At 40.0% G+C, this 19,154-nt stretch overlaps 1 protein-coding gene across 2 annotated transcripts in view; it reads left to right on the forward strand.

Annotated features, from left to right (window-relative positions):
- Window positions 1-179: 179 nt before the first annotated feature.
- Window positions 180-19,154, forward strand: part of Cfap52 (cilia and flagella associated protein 52) — a 57,612-nt gene continuing 38,637 nt past the window's right edge. For both annotated transcript variants that reach the window (XM_021238311.2, XM_004857516.3), the window contains exons 1-6: window positions 180-308; window positions 6,289-6,488; window positions 6,867-7,003; window positions 11,552-11,680; window positions 14,452-14,551; window positions 15,412-15,528. In XM_021238311.2, the coding sequence (XP_021093970.2) occupies window positions 236-308; window positions 6,289-6,488; window positions 6,867-7,003; window positions 11,552-11,680; window positions 14,452-14,551; window positions 15,412-15,528 (756 nt within the window). In that variant the 5' untranslated portion in view covers window positions 180-235. The remainder of the gene's footprint in view (window positions 309-6,288; window positions 6,489-6,866; window positions 7,004-11,551; window positions 11,681-14,451; window positions 14,552-15,411; window positions 15,529-19,154) is intronic.

Below are 19,154 nucleotides of genomic sequence, written 5' to 3' on the forward strand. Positions count from 1 at the left end.
CGAAGTATGGAGGAATTTGTTCTGTGCATTTAGTACCCACCCTACCACCCGCCGCCTAAATTTCCAGAAAATAGGAAAAAGATGCCTTTCCCACGTTTGCTAGAGGACAAGTCAACTCCGGCGCTCCAAATTGGTTTCCAGGAGAGCTTGGACCTGATGCGCATGTGCGCGACCGTTACCATAACGACCAGGAGACGCGACACAAGCTGGTGCTGAAAGAATTTCTGAGCCGGCTATGGATGAGAAAATTTCGCCCGAGGCCAAAGAGGTGGCAGACCTGGAACTTGACGCTGTGATTGGCTTCAATGGTGAGGTCTCAAGCGTCCATGGGCTGGGTGGTTTAGGAACCCCGAGGACGTGTAGTGCAAACAGGGATATAGAGAACCCAGTGGCATCTGAAAGGCAGTGCGGAGCAGTGGTAAGGGCCCTACCAGGGCCAAGCACTGGGACACCAACAGCCTCTGCTGCCCAAGGGTCTTGGAGAGTCACTTTCTTGTTCCCAGTGCCCGGGAGCCTCAGCTCAGACAAACGGCAGCGCCTAAAAGGCACTGCAACCAGGGCCGACAGGAGGAGTCCTGCCGAGTCGCCCATCCAATCTCGGAGCCCCACACCGACCGCAAAAACCTCGGTCAACACCGGATGCTGTGTGTGCAGCCCCGGGGACCAACTCACCAAACTTCTGAACTTCTCGCTGTTTAGCAGTTGAGAAAGGGATGTTTCTAAGAAGTGAAGATTTCAGACCAAGCTAGAAGAGGAAGGGGACGCCAGAGGCCGCTCTGAGCACATCTTTTGCCTGCTTGTTAGGCTGAGAACATTAGAATGGAAAAATACTGCGTTCTTTGATTTTGTTTTGTTTTCTCTTTTTTTGTTGAGGCATATTTTTAAAAAAAGCAACGAAGTGTATTTTGAAAAATGAAAAAGTGTGTTGTGATACCTGAAACTTTAATATTGTAATTATGTAGACACAGGATAATCATTGACAAAAATTTAAGCACATTCTAGGATTTAGCTCTTGAGTCTGCCTTTACTTTAACAGTCGGACAGAAAGCAGGTGCTTCATAATCTGAGATATTGACCATTATTAGGGATGTTACAAGTTCATTGGTGAAGGAACTGAATGGCTTCCAGTTGCAAAGGGACCCTGGTGATTCAACGCTCAGCCACACAGCTCTGAGGCTGAATTGTGCTGCTTATGAATTGTTTCTGGAATTTTCAATTTAATATTTTCAGACCTCAGTTGACAGCAAGCAACTAAACCCTTGGAAAGTGAAACCACATATAGCAGGACTACTGTATGGGGATAATTAATACAGCATTATTTCTTGTAGCTAGAAACTAGAAACAACCAAAATGTCCATCAAAAGTACAAAGGTCAAATCAATTGTATTATAGTCATATAATAAACTACTCTGCAGAAGTAAAAGCACAAACTGCTGCTGTACACAACATGGATCATCTCACAAACACAATCTTGAATGAAAAAAGCCGGACACAAAACAGTACACATTATTGTCATTCCATTCATGTAAAGGTCCAAAGTGAAGGAAATGAACCTGTAAAAAGTCAGAACGGTGACTACCTTTCAGGAGATAGCGACTGGAGGGAGAAATTACATTTAAGACATCTAGATGTGATAGTGGGTTTTTTTATTTTGTTTTGTCTTTGAGACAGAATGTAGCCCAGGCTGGTCTTGAACTCACAGGGATCCTCCTGCCTCAGCTTCCCAAGGGTTGGGACCACAGATGTGCATCACTACACCCAGCTTGATGTTCTGTGTCTTAATCTGGGCTACGGTTAAATGAGTGTGTTTAGTAAAAAGTCATTAAGTTTTCTGTATTATGTCTTCAATGAAAAATGTTTATTTAAAAAGGCTGTAGCTGTACTAGCTGTTATGGCTTGAGTGTGTCCCTCAAATATGCTGGGAGCTTGGTCCCCAGTGTTAAGGTGTTGGAACTTTTAAACTGTGGGACCAAGTGGGAGGTGGTTAAAATACCAAGGGCACTGTCTTCAGAAGGGATTAATATGGTCCTCAGAGGATCAAATGTCCACTCACAAGAAGTTAGCTGAAAAAATTATAGTCCAGAAATGTTTTGGAACTAGATGGAGGTGGTTGCATGATGTTGTGCATATACTAAATGCCACTGAAATATCTACATTAAAGTCGCTAATTTTGCATTATGTGAGTTTCACTCCAATAAGTTATTTTTAAATTACACACACACACACACACACACACACATATATATTTGCCATGGGCCACCATGCCTGGCTCATATGATTGTTTATAAGGAGCCTGCAATTAATAAAAAGATAGAGCCAGGCATGGTGCCACACACCTGTAATCCCAGCACTTGGGAGGCGGAGCCAGGAAGATCACTGCAAGTTCAAGGCCAGCCTGGCTACATAGTGAGATCAAAGCCAACCTAAATTACATAGTGAGACCTTGTCTCAACCCCCTTCCCCAAAAGATGTATTTCTTAGTAGGTGAAGATCACCCTAAAAGGACAGGAATCTTAGTTTTTGTTTGTTTTATTCTGTGCAGTACTGGGGATCAAACTCAGAGCCTTCACATTGAGCTACAGCCTTAGCCCTTTTATTTTTCATTTTGAAACAAAGTCTCATTTTATCAGTAAGTTACCCAGGCTATGTTCAAACTTGAAATCCTTCTGCCTTGGCCTCTTAGAGTGCTGGGATTATAGGCATGTGCCACTCCCATGCCCAGATGAACCTTATTTTTATAAAAATTATGAAAAAAGTATACTCACAATTAAAATGAAAGGAATCACTTATTCAATAACTACATTGGTCATTTGGACCAAAAAAGTCCGTTTAATTGTGAGACTCACATATACACCAAATTAATTCCAGAGAGAATTAAATATAAAAGAACAAATCATTTCCAGAATACTGGGGATAGTACATTAAGTGAAATAAATCCATCACAGAAAGACAAATACCATGTGCTCTGACTTGTTTGTGAAAGACTGCAAGTTCTTAAAGAAGTGGGGAATAAAATAGTGGCTACTAGGGCCCAGGAGGTTGTGGGGCAGGCAGGGATGAAGACAGGGAGGTTAACAGGTACAGGGGTGCAGTTGGATAGGAGGAGAAGTAACTCTGAATATTCTACAACACAGTAGCGTGACTCTGATTCACAGCAAATAACTGAATATTTCAAAAGAGCTGACAGAGAATATTTTGAATGTTCCCAACATAAAGACAAATGTCTTTATCAAAAATGATTAATGTCTTAGGTGATAGATGAAGATTACCCTGATCTGATCATTACTCATTATATATGTGTATTGAAATTTCACAATGAAACCTATAAATATGGACCATTGCTATGTGTCAAGTAAAGATTCTTTTAAAAGATCCAGAAGACTGAGCCGGGCATGGTGGTGCATGCCTGTAATCCAAGCACTCATGAGGCTGAGGTGGGAGGATCACTGTGATTTCAAGGCCAGCCTAGGCTACATAGTGAGTTCAATATCAGCCTAAACTACAAATTTTTTTTCCTTAAATTACTCTGTATATTTAATACCATATCACTAAAAATACAATTATAATTTGTTTGTTTTTTTCTGAGATAGGGTCTCATTACATAATTCAGGCTGGCCTTGAACTCACAGCAATCCTCCTGCCTCAACCTCCTGAGTGCTGGGATTATAGGCATTTGCCATTTTTTTAACTAGTCAAACTCACTTTAAGTTTTATATTGTAAAATAAACATAAAATAACTAAAATATTTTGATCTAAGATGGATAATAAGGGAGAATTTATATCCAGTTTGTATTAAAACATATTACAGAGATATGTCATTGTTCAAACGATTCTTAGTAAATACTGTATTTGAAGGGCGGTGGCTGTCTGGAGAAAGATCTCACTGGGAACGTTCCCAGGATTCTTCAGAACACCTCGTGGTCACTTAGAACAGAAACAGAATTTAAATTTTCTTTTCCCATTTTATTGAGATATACTTAACTAATAAAAATAGTATAAATTAATTTAATTTTTTTTGTTGTTTTTTAAAGACAAGGTCTCTCTTTGTAGTTCAGGGTGGCCTTGAACTTGCTATCCTCCTGCCTCAGCCTCTTCAGTACCGGAATTAGTATATGCCACCACACCAGGATAATTGTATAAATTTAATATCTACATGTGTTGATATATGTATACACTGTGAGGTGATTCCCACAATCAAACTGATTGACCTGTCCATCTCATATAATTACCAGTTGTGTGTGTGTGTGAGAGAGAGAACATTGAAGATCAACTCTCTTATCAAATATGCAATACAGTATTGTTAACTGTGGTCTCCATGCTGTTCCTTGGGTCTCCAGGACTTAGTCATTTGGTGTAACTGAAACTTTCTATTTTTTGACCAAGTATCTCCCCATTTTTTTCATACTCCTAATCCGTGGCAACCACTATTCTACTCTCTGCTCCTATGACTTCAGCTTTTCAAAGTTCCATATAAAAGGGAGATCATTTAGCATTTGCCTTTCTCTGTCTGACTTATTTCACTTAACATAATGTTCTTTAGGGCCATTAAAAAATGGGCTGAGGACCAGAATAGATATTTCTCAAAAGTATGCAAATGGCCAACAGTTGTATAGAAAGGTACACAGTCATTCACTAGTGAATTGTCAGGGAAGTGCAAATCAAAATCACAATGAGATATCCTTTCATATCTGTTAGAATGGCTATTATCAAAAAGAAAAATGGCTAACAAGAGTTGGTGAGGATATACAGAAGAGAGGACCTTCATACACTGTTGGTAGGAATGTGTTTTGGCCAGTTTTTCATCGCCATAACCAAATTACCTGAGAAAAGCAACTAAATGGAGAAAAAGTTTGTTTTGGTTATTGTCTTCTGCAGTTTCAGTCCATGGTTAGCTGGCTGGCTTCAAGGTAAAAACATCATAGTTGAAGGATATGGCAGAGGTAAGCTGCTCAACTCTTGGAGGAAAGTAGCTCATGAGAGGTAGGAGCCAAGGAAGAGAGGGTCAGGGACCAAATGTAGACCCACTAAAAAGTGTACTTTATTCATCTCCTGGGTGTCTCTTAAGCCAGTCACACTGTCATTAAGATTAAGCATCTCGGGCTGGGGATTTAGCTCAGTGATTCCGGCGCCTGCCTCACAAGCGCAAGGTCCTGAGTTCAATCCCTGGTACCAAAAAAATAAATAAATAAAAAATATTAAGCATCTCAGAATATAAATTGGGACATCCTTTATGGAAAACAGCATGGAGGTTGCTCAAAAAGTTTAAAAATAGAACTACTCTATAATACAACAATCTCATTTCTGGATATATATATATCAGAGAGGTATCCACACACCTATGTCCATTGCAAGGTTATTCACAATAGCCAAGATATGAAAACAGCCTAAGTTTTCATTGACAGATGAATAGATAAAGAAAATGTGAAATATACAAACACACTGTAATATTAGACTTCAAAAAGAAAGACGTTAGCTGGGTGTGGTGGCACACATCTGTAATCCCAGCCCTGGGGAGGCTGAAGCAGGAGGATCACTGAGAGTTTGAGGCTAGCGAGACCCTGTATCAAAAAACCAAAACCAAACCAAACAAAAAAGTTATGCTGTTTGCAAAAACATGGATGAACCTGGACAACATCATGCTAAGTGAAATAAGCCAAACAGTTGCCTGAGGTATGGGATTCACCATCCCCCTATGCCCACACTTTCACCTAAACAAGCTGCCATGCCCCATGTGCTCATGCTATTATGGGTTACAGGAACTGGGCCTAGGGCCTTGCTGTCCAAAGTGAAGTTTCTGCACCAGCACCAGCATCTTTGGGAGCTGACTGGAAATGGAGAATCTCAGCCCCGCCCCAGACCTGAAATCAGGACCGGCATTTTAACAGAATCCCTTAGGGATTTTATACACATTAAAGTTTAAGAAACAATGTACCACACCAACCTTCTTGTCTATGGGATGAAATGACTTATCCACCTTACTTATTTTAATAGAACCTAGGGTTATTTCAAAGGTATTTTCTGTTTTCATATTCTTGTAAAATATTACCAGCCACTTCTGCACCTGATTATGACTTTTGTTGTTGTTGTTGTTGTTATTGTTTCTGTTCATTTGCTATAGGAGACAGGTTCTCAATGTACATAGTCCTGGCTGGCCTGGAACTGGCTACATAGCCTAGGTTCATTTCAATCTTGAGATTCTCCTGCCTCAGCCTCTCAGGTGTTGATATTATAGGCATGTGCCACCATGCCCACCCTGACTCTAATGATTTTTTAATCTGTCTCTTTTAGGACATGTTCCCAATGGTCTCAAATGCCATCCTGACCAGGAGCATCTGATTTATCCTCTGGGTTGTACAATACTCATTCAGGCAATAAATACTCAAGAGCAGAATTTCCTACATGGTCATAGTAACAATGTCTCCTGTTTGACCATCTCCAAGAATGGAGATTACATTGCCTCCGGACAAGTCACATTCATGGGGTTCAAGGTGAGCAGAGGGAAAACAATTTAGTGTGCATGTGTGCAGAAATGCCTTCCTAGAATTGCCTCATTCCAAGCCCTTGGCCCTGTGTCACTGCAATGTGTTCTGCTCTTCCTTCTTCCTTTTGACCTCTTGCAATTTATTTTCACCTCCTCAGGCTGACAGTGAAGGAATCTGATGTTTTTATACCAGCTGTTGCAGCTTGTGACTGATGAAGTTCAGGAACAAAAGTCCCCACTTAAAACTATTTCCTTATTGTTGTCTGCCATGTTTATAAAATGTGATCTCACTTCCAGAAAAGTGTACTATTACCCCCCAAGAGGAGTAGCCATCCCTCAGATTCTTAAGCCTGGTTAGGACCTGACAGTATATTCTCACCCACAGGCAGATATCATTTTGTGGGATTATAAGGAAAGGGAGCTGATTGCTCGGCTGTCACTTCACAAGGGCAAAATTGAAGCTCTGGCCTTTTCACCAAATGATTTGTACTTGGTATCACTAGGAGGCCCAGATGATGGAAGGTAAGGAATTAATTCTACTTGTTTTCTACCAGGTCTATTTCCACATGTGTTAACTATGCTGTCCCCTCTAATGTCCTCTGTTGGTCCAGCCGTGTTTGAGCACTCGAGGTGTGAAAAGTCTATGAGAAAAGCACCACACATAGTGGTTCTCAGTTCTGGGTGCACGCTGCAGTCAGCTGCTGAGCTCTGGCAAACTATGGATACAGTGCCTGACTCTACTTTCAGGAGTTACAAAAGCTTCCCAGGAGATTTGAATGTGTAGCTAAATTCAAGAACCACTGCTATCAAAGAAAGACGATGGTCATGACTAGAATGATGATCGTAACTAAAGACAACAGCTAAGCATGTACTACATGACAAGAGCGTGCTGAGCACTTTCATGGCATTACCCTATGTAAGTTTCACAACCTCCCTATGAGGTGGAAGCTACTGGTGCTCAGTGACAGTCGAGGAACTTAAGTCACCAGTGAGGGAATGACAGAACTGGGAGACAAACCCTGGAGGTGTGACTCCAGAGATAGAGTTTAATTTGCCTCACCGAGACAGGAGCTTTGCCCCTTGAAGAACTCTCGGTAAAGTTTGGCAGACAGAGAACACATACAGATGAAACTGGGGGAAAGTATATTTTAAACATTATACGGTATTGGGGAAAACAATAATGTGGCACATATTCTTATGTAAATATTAAAGAGACATAGTCTGCAGGAGAAAAATAATAACACCTGAGGTTTGTGTAGAATTTAATATTTCGATATACTTTTACATATACAGTGTTTTCTGGTTTGAGCTTCCTGGGTCTGTTACAAAGTTTCCATGCTGACAATTCTCTTAATGTATAGAAAGTCAACACATTTTTCATGATTTTTCCTCCTTTAGTAGTCATTTGTAGGTGATCATACCATCCCTGGACCATATGACTGATTTTGTTGGTGGTGGTATTGTTATTTGTTTGTTTGTTTGTACTGGGGATCAAACCCAGGGATGTTCTACCACTGAGCTATATCACCAGCCCTTTTTATTTTTATTTTGAGATACAGTCTCACCAAGTTGCCAAGAGTGGCTTCAAACTTCTGATACTTCTGCCTCAGCCTCCTGAGTAACTAGGATTACAGTTGTGTGCCACTAAGCTTGGTTCCCATTTAACTGTCTTTAATGAAAAATATATTGAGAACACCTACCAATATTCTAATCTCAACTTAAAGCAGTTGTTCTCAACCTAGGATGAATGTTGGAATCACCTGGGGAGACTGAAAATATTCCAAAGCCTGAGTCTAACCCCTGGAGATTCTTGAAGATTGGCCTAAGGCAGGCCTCCCCATCTCTACGCCCTGCCAGAGGGAGTAGGTCTAAGGGGAGAAAAATGGCCACTTCACCAAGGTTAATCTGGCAAAACTGTTATTCTCCCTGCAAATTGAAACTTGATTTTAGGCTGCCTACAATTTGCTTGCAGAAAATTGGGGAGTGTAGATGTAGAGGAGCCCACGAAAAAAGGATAAGCGAACTTTACTGTACTAGGAAAATGCAGTGTGCACATCCATGATTAGTCACTAGGGTGAGGAGGACGGGTTCTGCTGATTGATTTCAGTTGATCTGGGGTCAACCCTGTGGAACCTGAACCATATGGCTTCCGTGCAGATGGAGAGAGACAAGGAAGATGCGAACTGCAGTGAACTTTCTATAGTTTAGTCTTTCTGTGAGTACCTGTTATATTTTGTAACCTATTTATGAAAGTGTTTTAGTATCAATGTTACACCACCCATATTGTAATATAGCCGACACCAAGGACATCTCTGTATATTTCATTATTCTAGACTTATATCTTAGTCTTTGCAGTAAGCGCGTGCAATTCCATGGTACAGATTGCCAGAATTATTTGGCCAACTCACCACATATGTTAGTACCCTTTATTTATTTTTAAATTTTTAACTTACTTCTGAAAAGGCAAAGCTATACTTGGCCAAGATTTATGAAGAAACCATGTTGACTTACTATGCAGAATGACCCAAGATGCAAAAGTATAAGACTCCCAGTGCCACTCCTCATGTGGCGTCACTAGGAAGAGCTTACTCTCCAGAGGCTTTTGGATTTTTGTTTGTTTTGTGGCTTTATCGAGATATTTTTCATGTACTATGAAATTTCCCATCTAAGGTGTACAGTTGGACAGTTTTTCTGTATTTGTGGAGTTGTCAACCATCACTACAATCCATTTTAGAATATTTTCGACACCCTAAAAATTTAACTCCCATATCTGACTAGCAGTCATGCCCTATCTCTTCTCTTTCCAGTGCCACTCTCCTTTCTGCCTCCACGGATTTGCCATTTCTGGACCTTTCACATAAATGAAACCATAGCATGTAGGGCCCTTTGTGTCTAACTTTTCACTATGCATTATGTTTCCAAGGTTTATCTACTTAGGGTATGTCATTATTTTATTGTCAAATAATATTCAAATAAATTGTGTGGTTATGCCACATTTTATTTATCTATGTACCGGTTGATGGATTTTTGGGTCATTTCCACTTTTTATTGTTGTGCTAGGGCTTTTACAGTCTCTTCTCCTTCCCCTTCTCCTTCTCTCCCCCTCCTCTTCCCCCTCTTCTTCCTCCTCCTCCTCCTCCTTTTTTCCCTGTATTTTCTGGTTATCATTTTCAACTTTTATATGAGCTGTCTCTCAATTTTTCCTTGTTAGATGCTATTTCTACTATGAAAAATGAAAACATATATAGCTTTTACACCACTTTCTCATTCCTGATGATCTTGGCTATACCTAGATTTTAAACTACCTATAATAATAATGTATTCTACTTATAGAAAAATTGGGAAGTATGGATGAGTGTGTTTTAACAAGGTTTGTGACATTTGCATTCTTTTACTTTAAACATTTTGATACAATCATTTGGGGATTGTTTGTTTTTTAAGACAAAGTCTTGATATGCAGTTCAACCTGACCTTGAACTCACCAGGTTGGTCTCAAACTCATGGCAATCCTCCTGCCTCAGCCTCCTGAATGCTAGGATCACAGGTGTGCACCACTGTGCCTGGATTGGTGCAATAATTTGACATTATACCCTGTTCCCACCATTCTTGGTATTGCTATCCAAACACTATTCCATTTAGGACTAAGTTGTGTGGTTGCACCCAGAAAGAAGGAGATGTTATCCTAAGATAATGCTTCTTAAAAGTGTAGACCCCAACAGTTTGTAATAGCTAAATCTTGGAAATAGTCCAAATGCCCATCAACCAATGAATGGAGAAGGATGTGGGTTTTTTAAATACATGGAGTACTACTCTGCCATAAAGAAGGATGAGCTTCAGACATTTATAGCTAAATGGATGGACCTTGAGACCATACTCTTAAGTGAAATAAATCAGACACACATGTTTAAATATTGCATAGTAAGGGCCGGGGACTTGGCTCAGTGGTGCTGCGCCTGCCTCACAAGCACAAGGTCCTGAGTTCAATCCCCAGTACCAAAAAAAATTTAAATTAAATACTACATTGTTTCTCTCATGTGAGAAACTAAAAGGGGAAATAAAGACTAAAATGTATAATAGATATGGGAAAATAGGAAGAAAATGTTCAAATGGGAAGGGGAACAAGGGAGGAGGGAGAAAGAAAGGGAAGAAAGGGACAAGAAAAAAGTGAAAATAAAAAGAAAAATGGAAACAAAGCTTCTGTACATAAGGAAGGGAGGGGGCTTGAGGGAAGGTGGTAATGGGATAAAATTAAATTAAATAAAATTGAAGTCTATGCCCCAGACAGCAGCATCTGCTCACCTGGGATTTGTGAGAAAAGCAAATTCTCAAACACTAGACACTCAGTGTGTAGGGCCCAGCAAGCAGCCTGTCTTAATAATTCTTTTATAATTATTGTTTTAATTGTATAGCTGGTTATGGTGCCACATGCCTGTAATCCCAGCACTTGGGAGGCTGGGGCAGGAGGATCACCTCAGGTTCGAGGCCAACTTGGACGACACAGTAAGTTCAAGGCCAGCCTGAACTACATAGTGAGACCTTGTCTTTAAAAAAAATTGTACAACTTCTAGGGTACCGTGTGATAATTGGACACATGTGCAGGTTGTATAACCACATATAATGATCAAATCAACTGACCTGTCTTAATTATTCTGATTTGATGCACGTTCAAGTTTGAGAACACTACCCAATTTCATTGCTGGAAAATGTCCCCAAAGAAAAATTTTACCTGAAACAAATGGGTGGTAAACTTTTAGGCCTTGCATGTCTGAAAATGTCTTTATTTTAGCATCTGACTTGATTGATGGACTCACTAGCTTCAGCCTCATAATGATTTTCCTTCAAAGCTTTTAACAAGTGTCACCTATTCTATTATCCTGGATAATATCACTGGATATTCTAATATGCAGTGTGATTGAAGAGATGTGGAGGTGGTCAGTGCAATTTATTTTTATTGTCGTTCCTTTGTTCATAACCTGTTTTGTTTTATTCTCTTTCTAGAGCCACTGAAATAGGTATTTCTTTTTCTGAAAGCACGATTTTCTGTGATTTGTTCCCTTCTTGCTTTGACAGTGTGGTGGTATGGAGCATAGCCAAGCGAGATGCTATCTGTGGCAGCCCTGCCGCTGGACTCAATGTCGGGAATGCCACCACCGTGGTCTTCTCAAGGTGCCGGGACGAGACATTTGTCACTGCTGGAAAGTATGTCTCTGCAGTCAGAGTGTCAAAACCCACAAGTTACTATGTTTTCTTGCACAGAAAACATGGTCCAGTCCACTTAGGAGAACATGTATTTAATCCCAAACAAACACCTTACATCATAAATTTTGCAGTCATTTAAAGTCCTTTTAGTTAGATGTCTTTTAAATATGATTCTTTGAAAATGCTGATTTCTACTGAAGAGATTTGTTGACCTGCTGAACTCATCTCATATTGTTTTTTGTCACCAAAACACATTTTTTTCCATCTGTGCTCACAAAGTAATTTGCACAATTGCACGGATTCACTTACCGTTGATATTTCTTACCACCTGCACTCGATTTAGGTCTCATGCAGTGATATTTTGCAAATGAACTGTGCCAGGAAGTTTCAAATGTTTAGCCTGTTAGTCATATGTCATAATCTCCGGTAAGGCCAGCTTTAAACAGCTCATGGTGACCAAGGTGAATGCCTGAACAGAGGCCTCTGCTTCTTTCTAATAGAATAAGTTAATTTATCGATGGGCAATCAGAGCCCTTTTTGGAGTTGCAGGAAAGGCTAAGCATCCTTTTTTCATGTCATTCAGTAGTTCAAAGGAAAGAAATCAGAAAATGTCAAAGTAAATGTTGGGTGGAACTGTGCTTTTCAATCCATCTGTCATTTCCTATCTATGAAAGGTACATACTATTGGTTACTTTTCCAGGCGGACTAAGGAATTTGTGCTGTGCTATATCTATGTGATTTCCTGTTCCTACCTTGTGACACACTGTATGCATTCCGTATGTATTCCATGGCTAATTAGGAGGAAGGATTCATGAAGAGGTCTTGAAATCTCCTGCCCAACATAAAAGCCAGCCCCTTTTGAGCAAACCATACTAGGACAGGACTCTGATACTAAAGCAGTTGGCCGTGTCCTACTCTATCTCCTGGGGCTACCCATGCCCATGAAGCTCCTCTATTTCTATCAAGTTTGCAGAGTGGCTTTATGAAGACTTTGTGTTAAGGGGATCTTTTGTTTCTCAGTGGCTGCTTGGCAGAAGGCATCAGTCCATTTTAATGGCCACAGACAACATTTCTCCAGGAGTTAAAACTGAAATTATATACCAAAGAGAATGTTTCAAGGATAATTTGTATTCTCAATCTGCCTCAGCTTCAAGTGACACTAGTACAGTAACCAGGAAAGTTAACATTCTTCAGTCAGTTTCTATTATGGCTCTTGTATTGCCTGGGTTCTCTAGAGCAGCCCCAAGTTCATGGATTCTATTATATTGTCCCCATGAGAAAGTCTGCAGATTCCATTAGGGTCAGAGAAAAGCTCTTTTTATTTTTAATTTGGAAAATACATTTGAAATATTTATAGAGCATACTCTATTTATACACATACTACAGGTATGTGTATAATTTTGAAGGCTAAAAAAAAATCCCTGAACTTGATGTATTTTTAAATTAATCTTTTCTACCTTATAATATTAGTTGGAATCTGACTGTGATGTTGACCTTGATATTTTTAAACAATTACTAATTCAGATAACTCAATATACAATGACTAAAAAACAGCCATATATCAAGTCCTGTATTAGGTGCTATCTTAGTTTAACTTTTAGGTGATTGGTCTCATTTGTCCTTTTTTAAAGACAAAACTTTCCATACTAAAGTGTTTCCCTTAAAATTTTCTACCCAACTCAGTACCTTGACATTCCTCCTAACTGCAGTGTACCGTCCCAAACAAATGTCTCCCCGCTTCCCCTTCCCTAGCCTCTGCTAATGACTATTGTACTTTCCGTTCCTGTGAGGTCAACTTTTTTAGATGCCACATGAGTGAGGTCACGCAATGTTTGTCCTTCTGTGCCTGGCTTATTTCACGTGTCCTCCAGGTTCATTAAAATTGTCACAAATGACAGGATTTCCTCTTCCTTAAGACTGACTAGTGTTCCTTTGCATATATATACCACATTGTCTTTTTTTTTTTTTTTTTTTGGTATCAGGGATCGAACTTGGATCCTTGCGCTTGCACAGCAGGCGGCGAAACCACTGAACTAAATCCCCAGCCCTACATTGTCTTTTTGATGCATGCTTAGGTTGTGTATGTCGCAATGACCACAGTTCATAATAACATATTTAAATATATGTGATGTAGAATATATGAAACAGTATATTTCAAATGCTTAGAGAGTAGACTTTAAGTGTTCTCACCACAAAAAGAGGAGTATATGAAGTAATACATATGCTTAATAAGCTGATTTAGCCATTCTACAATGTATACATATATCAAAACATCATGTACACTTTTTTTTTGGTACCGGGGATTGAACTCGAGTCCTTGCCCTTGCGAGGCAGACGATGGAACCACTGGGCTAAATCCCCAGCCTATGTACACATTTTTTACTTGTCAATTAGTAAAGAAGAAAGAGGGAAAGAAACTTAAAGAACTCCAATTTGCTCTGCACATTTCCTTGCACATCTCATGTTTGGTTTTGGGATAGTGAGTAGACTACACACTTCAAAGGGAGAGGGCTAGGTGTAAAGCCTCGCTTTGCGATGTACAAGCTCTGCATTACCTCATTTGGAGAGTGAGGTATCTTATAACCCTACTGTTAGGATCGTCATGGGGACTAAGAGAAAGATCTTAAGTAGAGCACTATGCTATTTTTTTAAAAAAAACTTTAACAATGTTTAATTCTCTTCAAATTATCCTGCAAGAGGACACAGAAAACATAAAAGAGGTGAACTGGCTGTTAAATGGATATTCATTTAATTGTGATTTTTCTTCATAGTGGGACAATTCGAGTGTGGGAACTGGATCTTCCAAATAGAAAGATCTGGCCAACTGAGTGCCAGACAGGACAGATGAAAAGAATAGTCATGAGTATTGCAGTAAGTGTTACTTCCAGGAGTATTTTCAGTAACTGTCAATACAAGTTCCTGATAATAGTACTGACCAAAGTGGGTGTGCTTGGGCTGCTTGCAGGAAGGTCAAAGGTGGACATGGGGAATGTTAGTGAGGGAATGTGCCTGCAGGTGGGAGGGCATCTCAGCTCTGGTGTGCCCTCAGGAGCGGGGGAGGAGCTGCCTAGGCAGCACTGGGAGACTCAGAAAAAACTGGGACCTGAGCTGCCATCAGATACCCAAAGCTGCTTCACCTGGAGGGAAGCAGAATAGCTAGGTGGCACTCACATCTCTATGCTGCCAATCCTATTTCTGCCACTGGAAATAAAGTTTCTGATAGTAAAATTCATTGTTGCAATTTCTTCCATAAAGAAAAATATTAATATATTTTTAATGTGGATATATACATTCATGGTTATAACTTTATTCTCCATTGACTTATTCCTCTTGTTTAATGCATAGTCATTGTATGAATAGAGACTTTGGAGGTGATGAGGCAAAGCAATGCAGATCCTCTTGGGAGAAGCACAACTTCATCCCAGGAGCCCTTGACAGTAGCTCAGGAGTCAGCGCTGGCAGCTGTGTCTTGAGTGATATTAAGCAGACTGTGCAGCCTAAGTGGAGTCTAATATTCCTTCTAGGCCTACATAGAGGCCTGATTCTGCTCCTCTTGGAGCTGCTCTTATCCAGCTTGATTTGACCACTCCACAACGTGGACATAGAAGGAGCCAGGTGTATCTTTGTGGGTCTTCATGGGGTTTCAGAGGACACTCATCTCCTCCTTGGTCAGGAGCTCATGAATCACAAAGAAAACATGGCTCTTCAAGTTTCTTTTCCTCTCTTCCCAGATGGCTGACGATGACAGTTTTTTCTACCTTGGCACCACAACTGGAGATATTCTCAAAATGAACCCCAGGACAAAGCTGCTGGCAGACACTGGGCCTGCAAAAGACAAGTACAGTTTGGTGAGTAAAGATCATCAGGGTCTTATCTGCTCCTCCATATCCTTCTCTTACATTGGCAGCACAGTCTTTCATTAAGAGTCTGTACATAGCCAGGTGTGGTGGCACACATCTGTAATCCCAGCACTTGGGAAGCTGAGGCAGTAGGATCGCCTTGAGCTTAAGGCCAGCCTGTGCTACATAGTGAGTTCAAGGCCAGCCAGGACTGCATGGGAAGACCCTGTCTTTAAAAAGAAAAATGAGGGGGGGGCAGGGATTTAGCCCAGTGGTTCTGGTGCCTGCCTTGAAAGTGCAAGGTCCTGAGTTCCATTCCCGGTACCAAAGAAAATCTCTTGTTGCCTTTGCTACCTTGTATGTGCCATGTTGTTTCTGCTCTTCCATGCCTGTTTGTTGTCCCTGCCTTGGAGTTAGCTGATTATGGATTGAAACCTCTATGAACTGTAAGCCAAATAAACCCCTTCCACTTTAAAAAAAATAAATAAAAACAAAAAAGAGGGCCAGGGATGTAGCTCAGTGGCACTGCACCTGCCTGTCAAGCACAAGGTCCTGAGTTTGATTCCTGGTACCAAAAAAAAAAAAAGAGTTTATAGAAAAAAAATGATTGGTCAGTGATATACCCGAGGCCATATCTACATTTGCAAAGCACACTCCAAGTTCTCTAAGCCTTTATCTCTATTTTTCAGGACAAAGATATTCCTAGGTGTCTTTCATTAGGGAATGAATATCATACCCTCTTTTTCACCCCCTCAAAGCACAAAGTCTGTCACTTTGTGATTTGGAATTGCACTGGTTGTGGCCAAATTGTCATATGTAAGAAAAGTATTATATATATATATATTCTTTTTTTCATCAACTTACTGGTGCCTCAGTTCTTAAACTTTTGACCACAATTCTGGTTGCAAATCAAGTTGGATGAGAACTGAGTCAAATTCAATGGTTAGGTTCAATGTTGAACTTATGGGGAAATTTTATTTGGTTCTTGTCCAATTCTGTTTGCAACCAGAATCATGGAAAGAATTAAGTTCATGAACTGAGGTACCACTGTATATATGTAAACATTGGATGTGTAAAATCTTTTTTCTACTCTAGGAACTAGATCTTGAATTTTAGCCTCATCTGACATTATAAGTCATAAATGAGACCTAGGAATAGTTGATTGTTCATATTTACAGAATTCCTATCAATTCTGGTTAAGAGTCCAGTAAACAATGTTGGTATTTAAGCCAAAATAAAAAGCCAACTATAAAATAATATCTTTTTATTACAAGTGTGACAATTTCCAGCATCCCCAGCAAGTTTCAAGGGTTATTTCTACTAAACTTTGTGTGTTAAAGTTTGTGTTAAGTTCTGCACCTGCCTATCTCATTTCTGATAACAGAACAGATGGTTCTAACTAGGCTTAGATACTTTTCCACTTAGCAGATTTTCTTAAGAAACTTGGAAATATTGCACCCGGTTCCTGGGAAAATGTCAGTTTTATTAATCATATAATCATATAATAGTCAAGTTTTAAGGAGGAAAGCTACAGTTTAGGTAGAGAAGATTTGGAATAATTCCCAGGAGGTCAAAATATAGCCTAAATGGGTGTTTTTCTAATTATTTGTGGGAGAAGGATTTCAATGTATTAAACAGGTAAAAGCAAAGCAGATCAGGCTAAAGGAAGGTGAGGCTTAGAGCCTTGCTACTTCCACCTCCTGAGATGTCTCCACATATGCTACCTGAAAACTACTGATTTGGATATTTTTTGCCTGCCCAGAACTTATGATCTAAGTTCCTCTCCAGCTGTCTTAGTGTCCCTCAAACCTTTGGCATTCAAAATTAATTTCTAATCATTGAAGTCAGGTGGTAAGTTCCACAAAGCAATGATTCCAAGACACTGTTTATTGTTGTTGTTGATTTTTCTGAGACAGGGTCTCACTATGTAGTCCAGGCTGGCCTCAGACTCACAGCAATCCTTCTGCCTCAGCCTCCCAAGTGCTGGAATTATAGGCATGGACCACCATGCCTTCTCCAAAACACCTTTTACATGGGTGGGAAGAAAATAATGTCTGTGGGATAAAGGATAGAAGATGCTAATGAAGATGTTTGGTTTGTATATCAAGGGATCTCGGGAAGTTGTCTCTTTTGAGACTCTTCTTAGACGTTTGGTTTATGGTTAGAAAGGTAAAGAATTGGAATGGCTCTAAACGGACCTAGTAGATGTATAACATTAAACTAAAAAGACAGTGATGATAATAGTAATAACAAAAACACTATGTTTACAACATTTGTATAACAAAATTACATAACTCTCCAAAAGGAGATCAAAGAACTAAACAGAAAAATATTCCATGTTCATGAGCTTAATACTGTCAAGATGTCAGTTCTTCCAACTTGTCCCATAGAGTCAATGTAATTGTCATAAAAATCACAACAAGGTACTTTGTGGACATTGATAAATTGATTTATATAGAGAAGTAAAGGATGCAGACTGGCCAACACAATACTGAAGATTGAAGTTGGAAGCCTGACACTACCAACCTCCAAGATTTGCCATAAAGCCATAGTGAGCAAGACAGTATAGAGCCAGGTGGGGTGACGCACTCCTGTAGTCCCAGCACTTGAATGGCTGAGGCAGGAGGATCCTGAAAGTTTGAGGCCAGCCTGGGCTACATAGTGAGTTCAAGGCCAGCCTGGGCTACATAGCAAAACCCTGTCTTGAAAAACAAAGGGCCAGGGATATAGCTCAGCAGTACAGAGCCTGACAGGCAAGCCTAGGGTCCTGAGTTCAATCCTGGGAAGAAGAAAAGAAGAAGAAGATGAAGGAGAAGAAGGAGAGGAAGAGGAAGAGGAAGAGGAAGAAGAAGAAGAAGAGGAGGAGGGGGAGGAGGAGAGGGAGGGGGAGGGAGAAAAACAAACAAAACAAAAGTGGGGGCTTTGGTGAAAGATCAATGGAATAAACAGAGAGCCCAGAAATAGACCTGCATAAATATACTCAACTGATCTTTTTTTTTTTTTTTTTTTTGGTACCGGGGATCGAACTCGGGACCTTGTGCTTGCGAGGGAGGCGCCAGAACCACTGGGCTAAATCCCCAGCCCCTCAACTGATCTTTGACAGCAGGACAAAGTTAATATAATGGGAAAAAAATATAGTCTTTCAAAACATGGTGCTGGAACAAGTGAACATCCATATGCAAAACAAGACAAAACCAAAAAACCATTTAAAATCCCCCCAAAAGAAAAGAATCAGCCAGGCATGGTGGTACATACCTATAATCCCAGTACTCTGGGAGGCTGAGACATGAAAATTCCAGATCCAAGCTCAGTCTGGGCAATTTAGTGACTTAGATCCTGTCTCAAAATAATTTTAAAGAAAGAAAAAAAATCTAGACACAGACCTTATACACTTCATAAAAATAACTCAAAAATCACAGACCTATGTGAAAAACATAAAACTCCCAGAATACAATAAAGAAACTCTATATGACTAAGATTTAGTGATGACTTTATTATTAGCAATAGTATTATTATTTTTGTTTTGTTTTTTGAAACAGGTTCTAGCCATGTAATTCAGGCTGGCCTTGAACTCAATATGTATCCCAGGCTGTCCTGAAACTTGCAGTGTTCCTCCTGCTTCAGCCTCTTGAGTG

Source organism: Heterocephalus glaber, unplaced genomic scaffold, assembly GCF_053883595.1.
Source record: "Heterocephalus glaber isolate CG9 unplaced genomic scaffold, H.glaber_assembly_v1.0 deba00001564, whole genome shotgun sequence".
NCBI classification, from domain to species: domain Eukaryota; kingdom Metazoa; phylum Chordata; class Mammalia; order Rodentia; family Bathyergidae; genus Heterocephalus; species Heterocephalus glaber.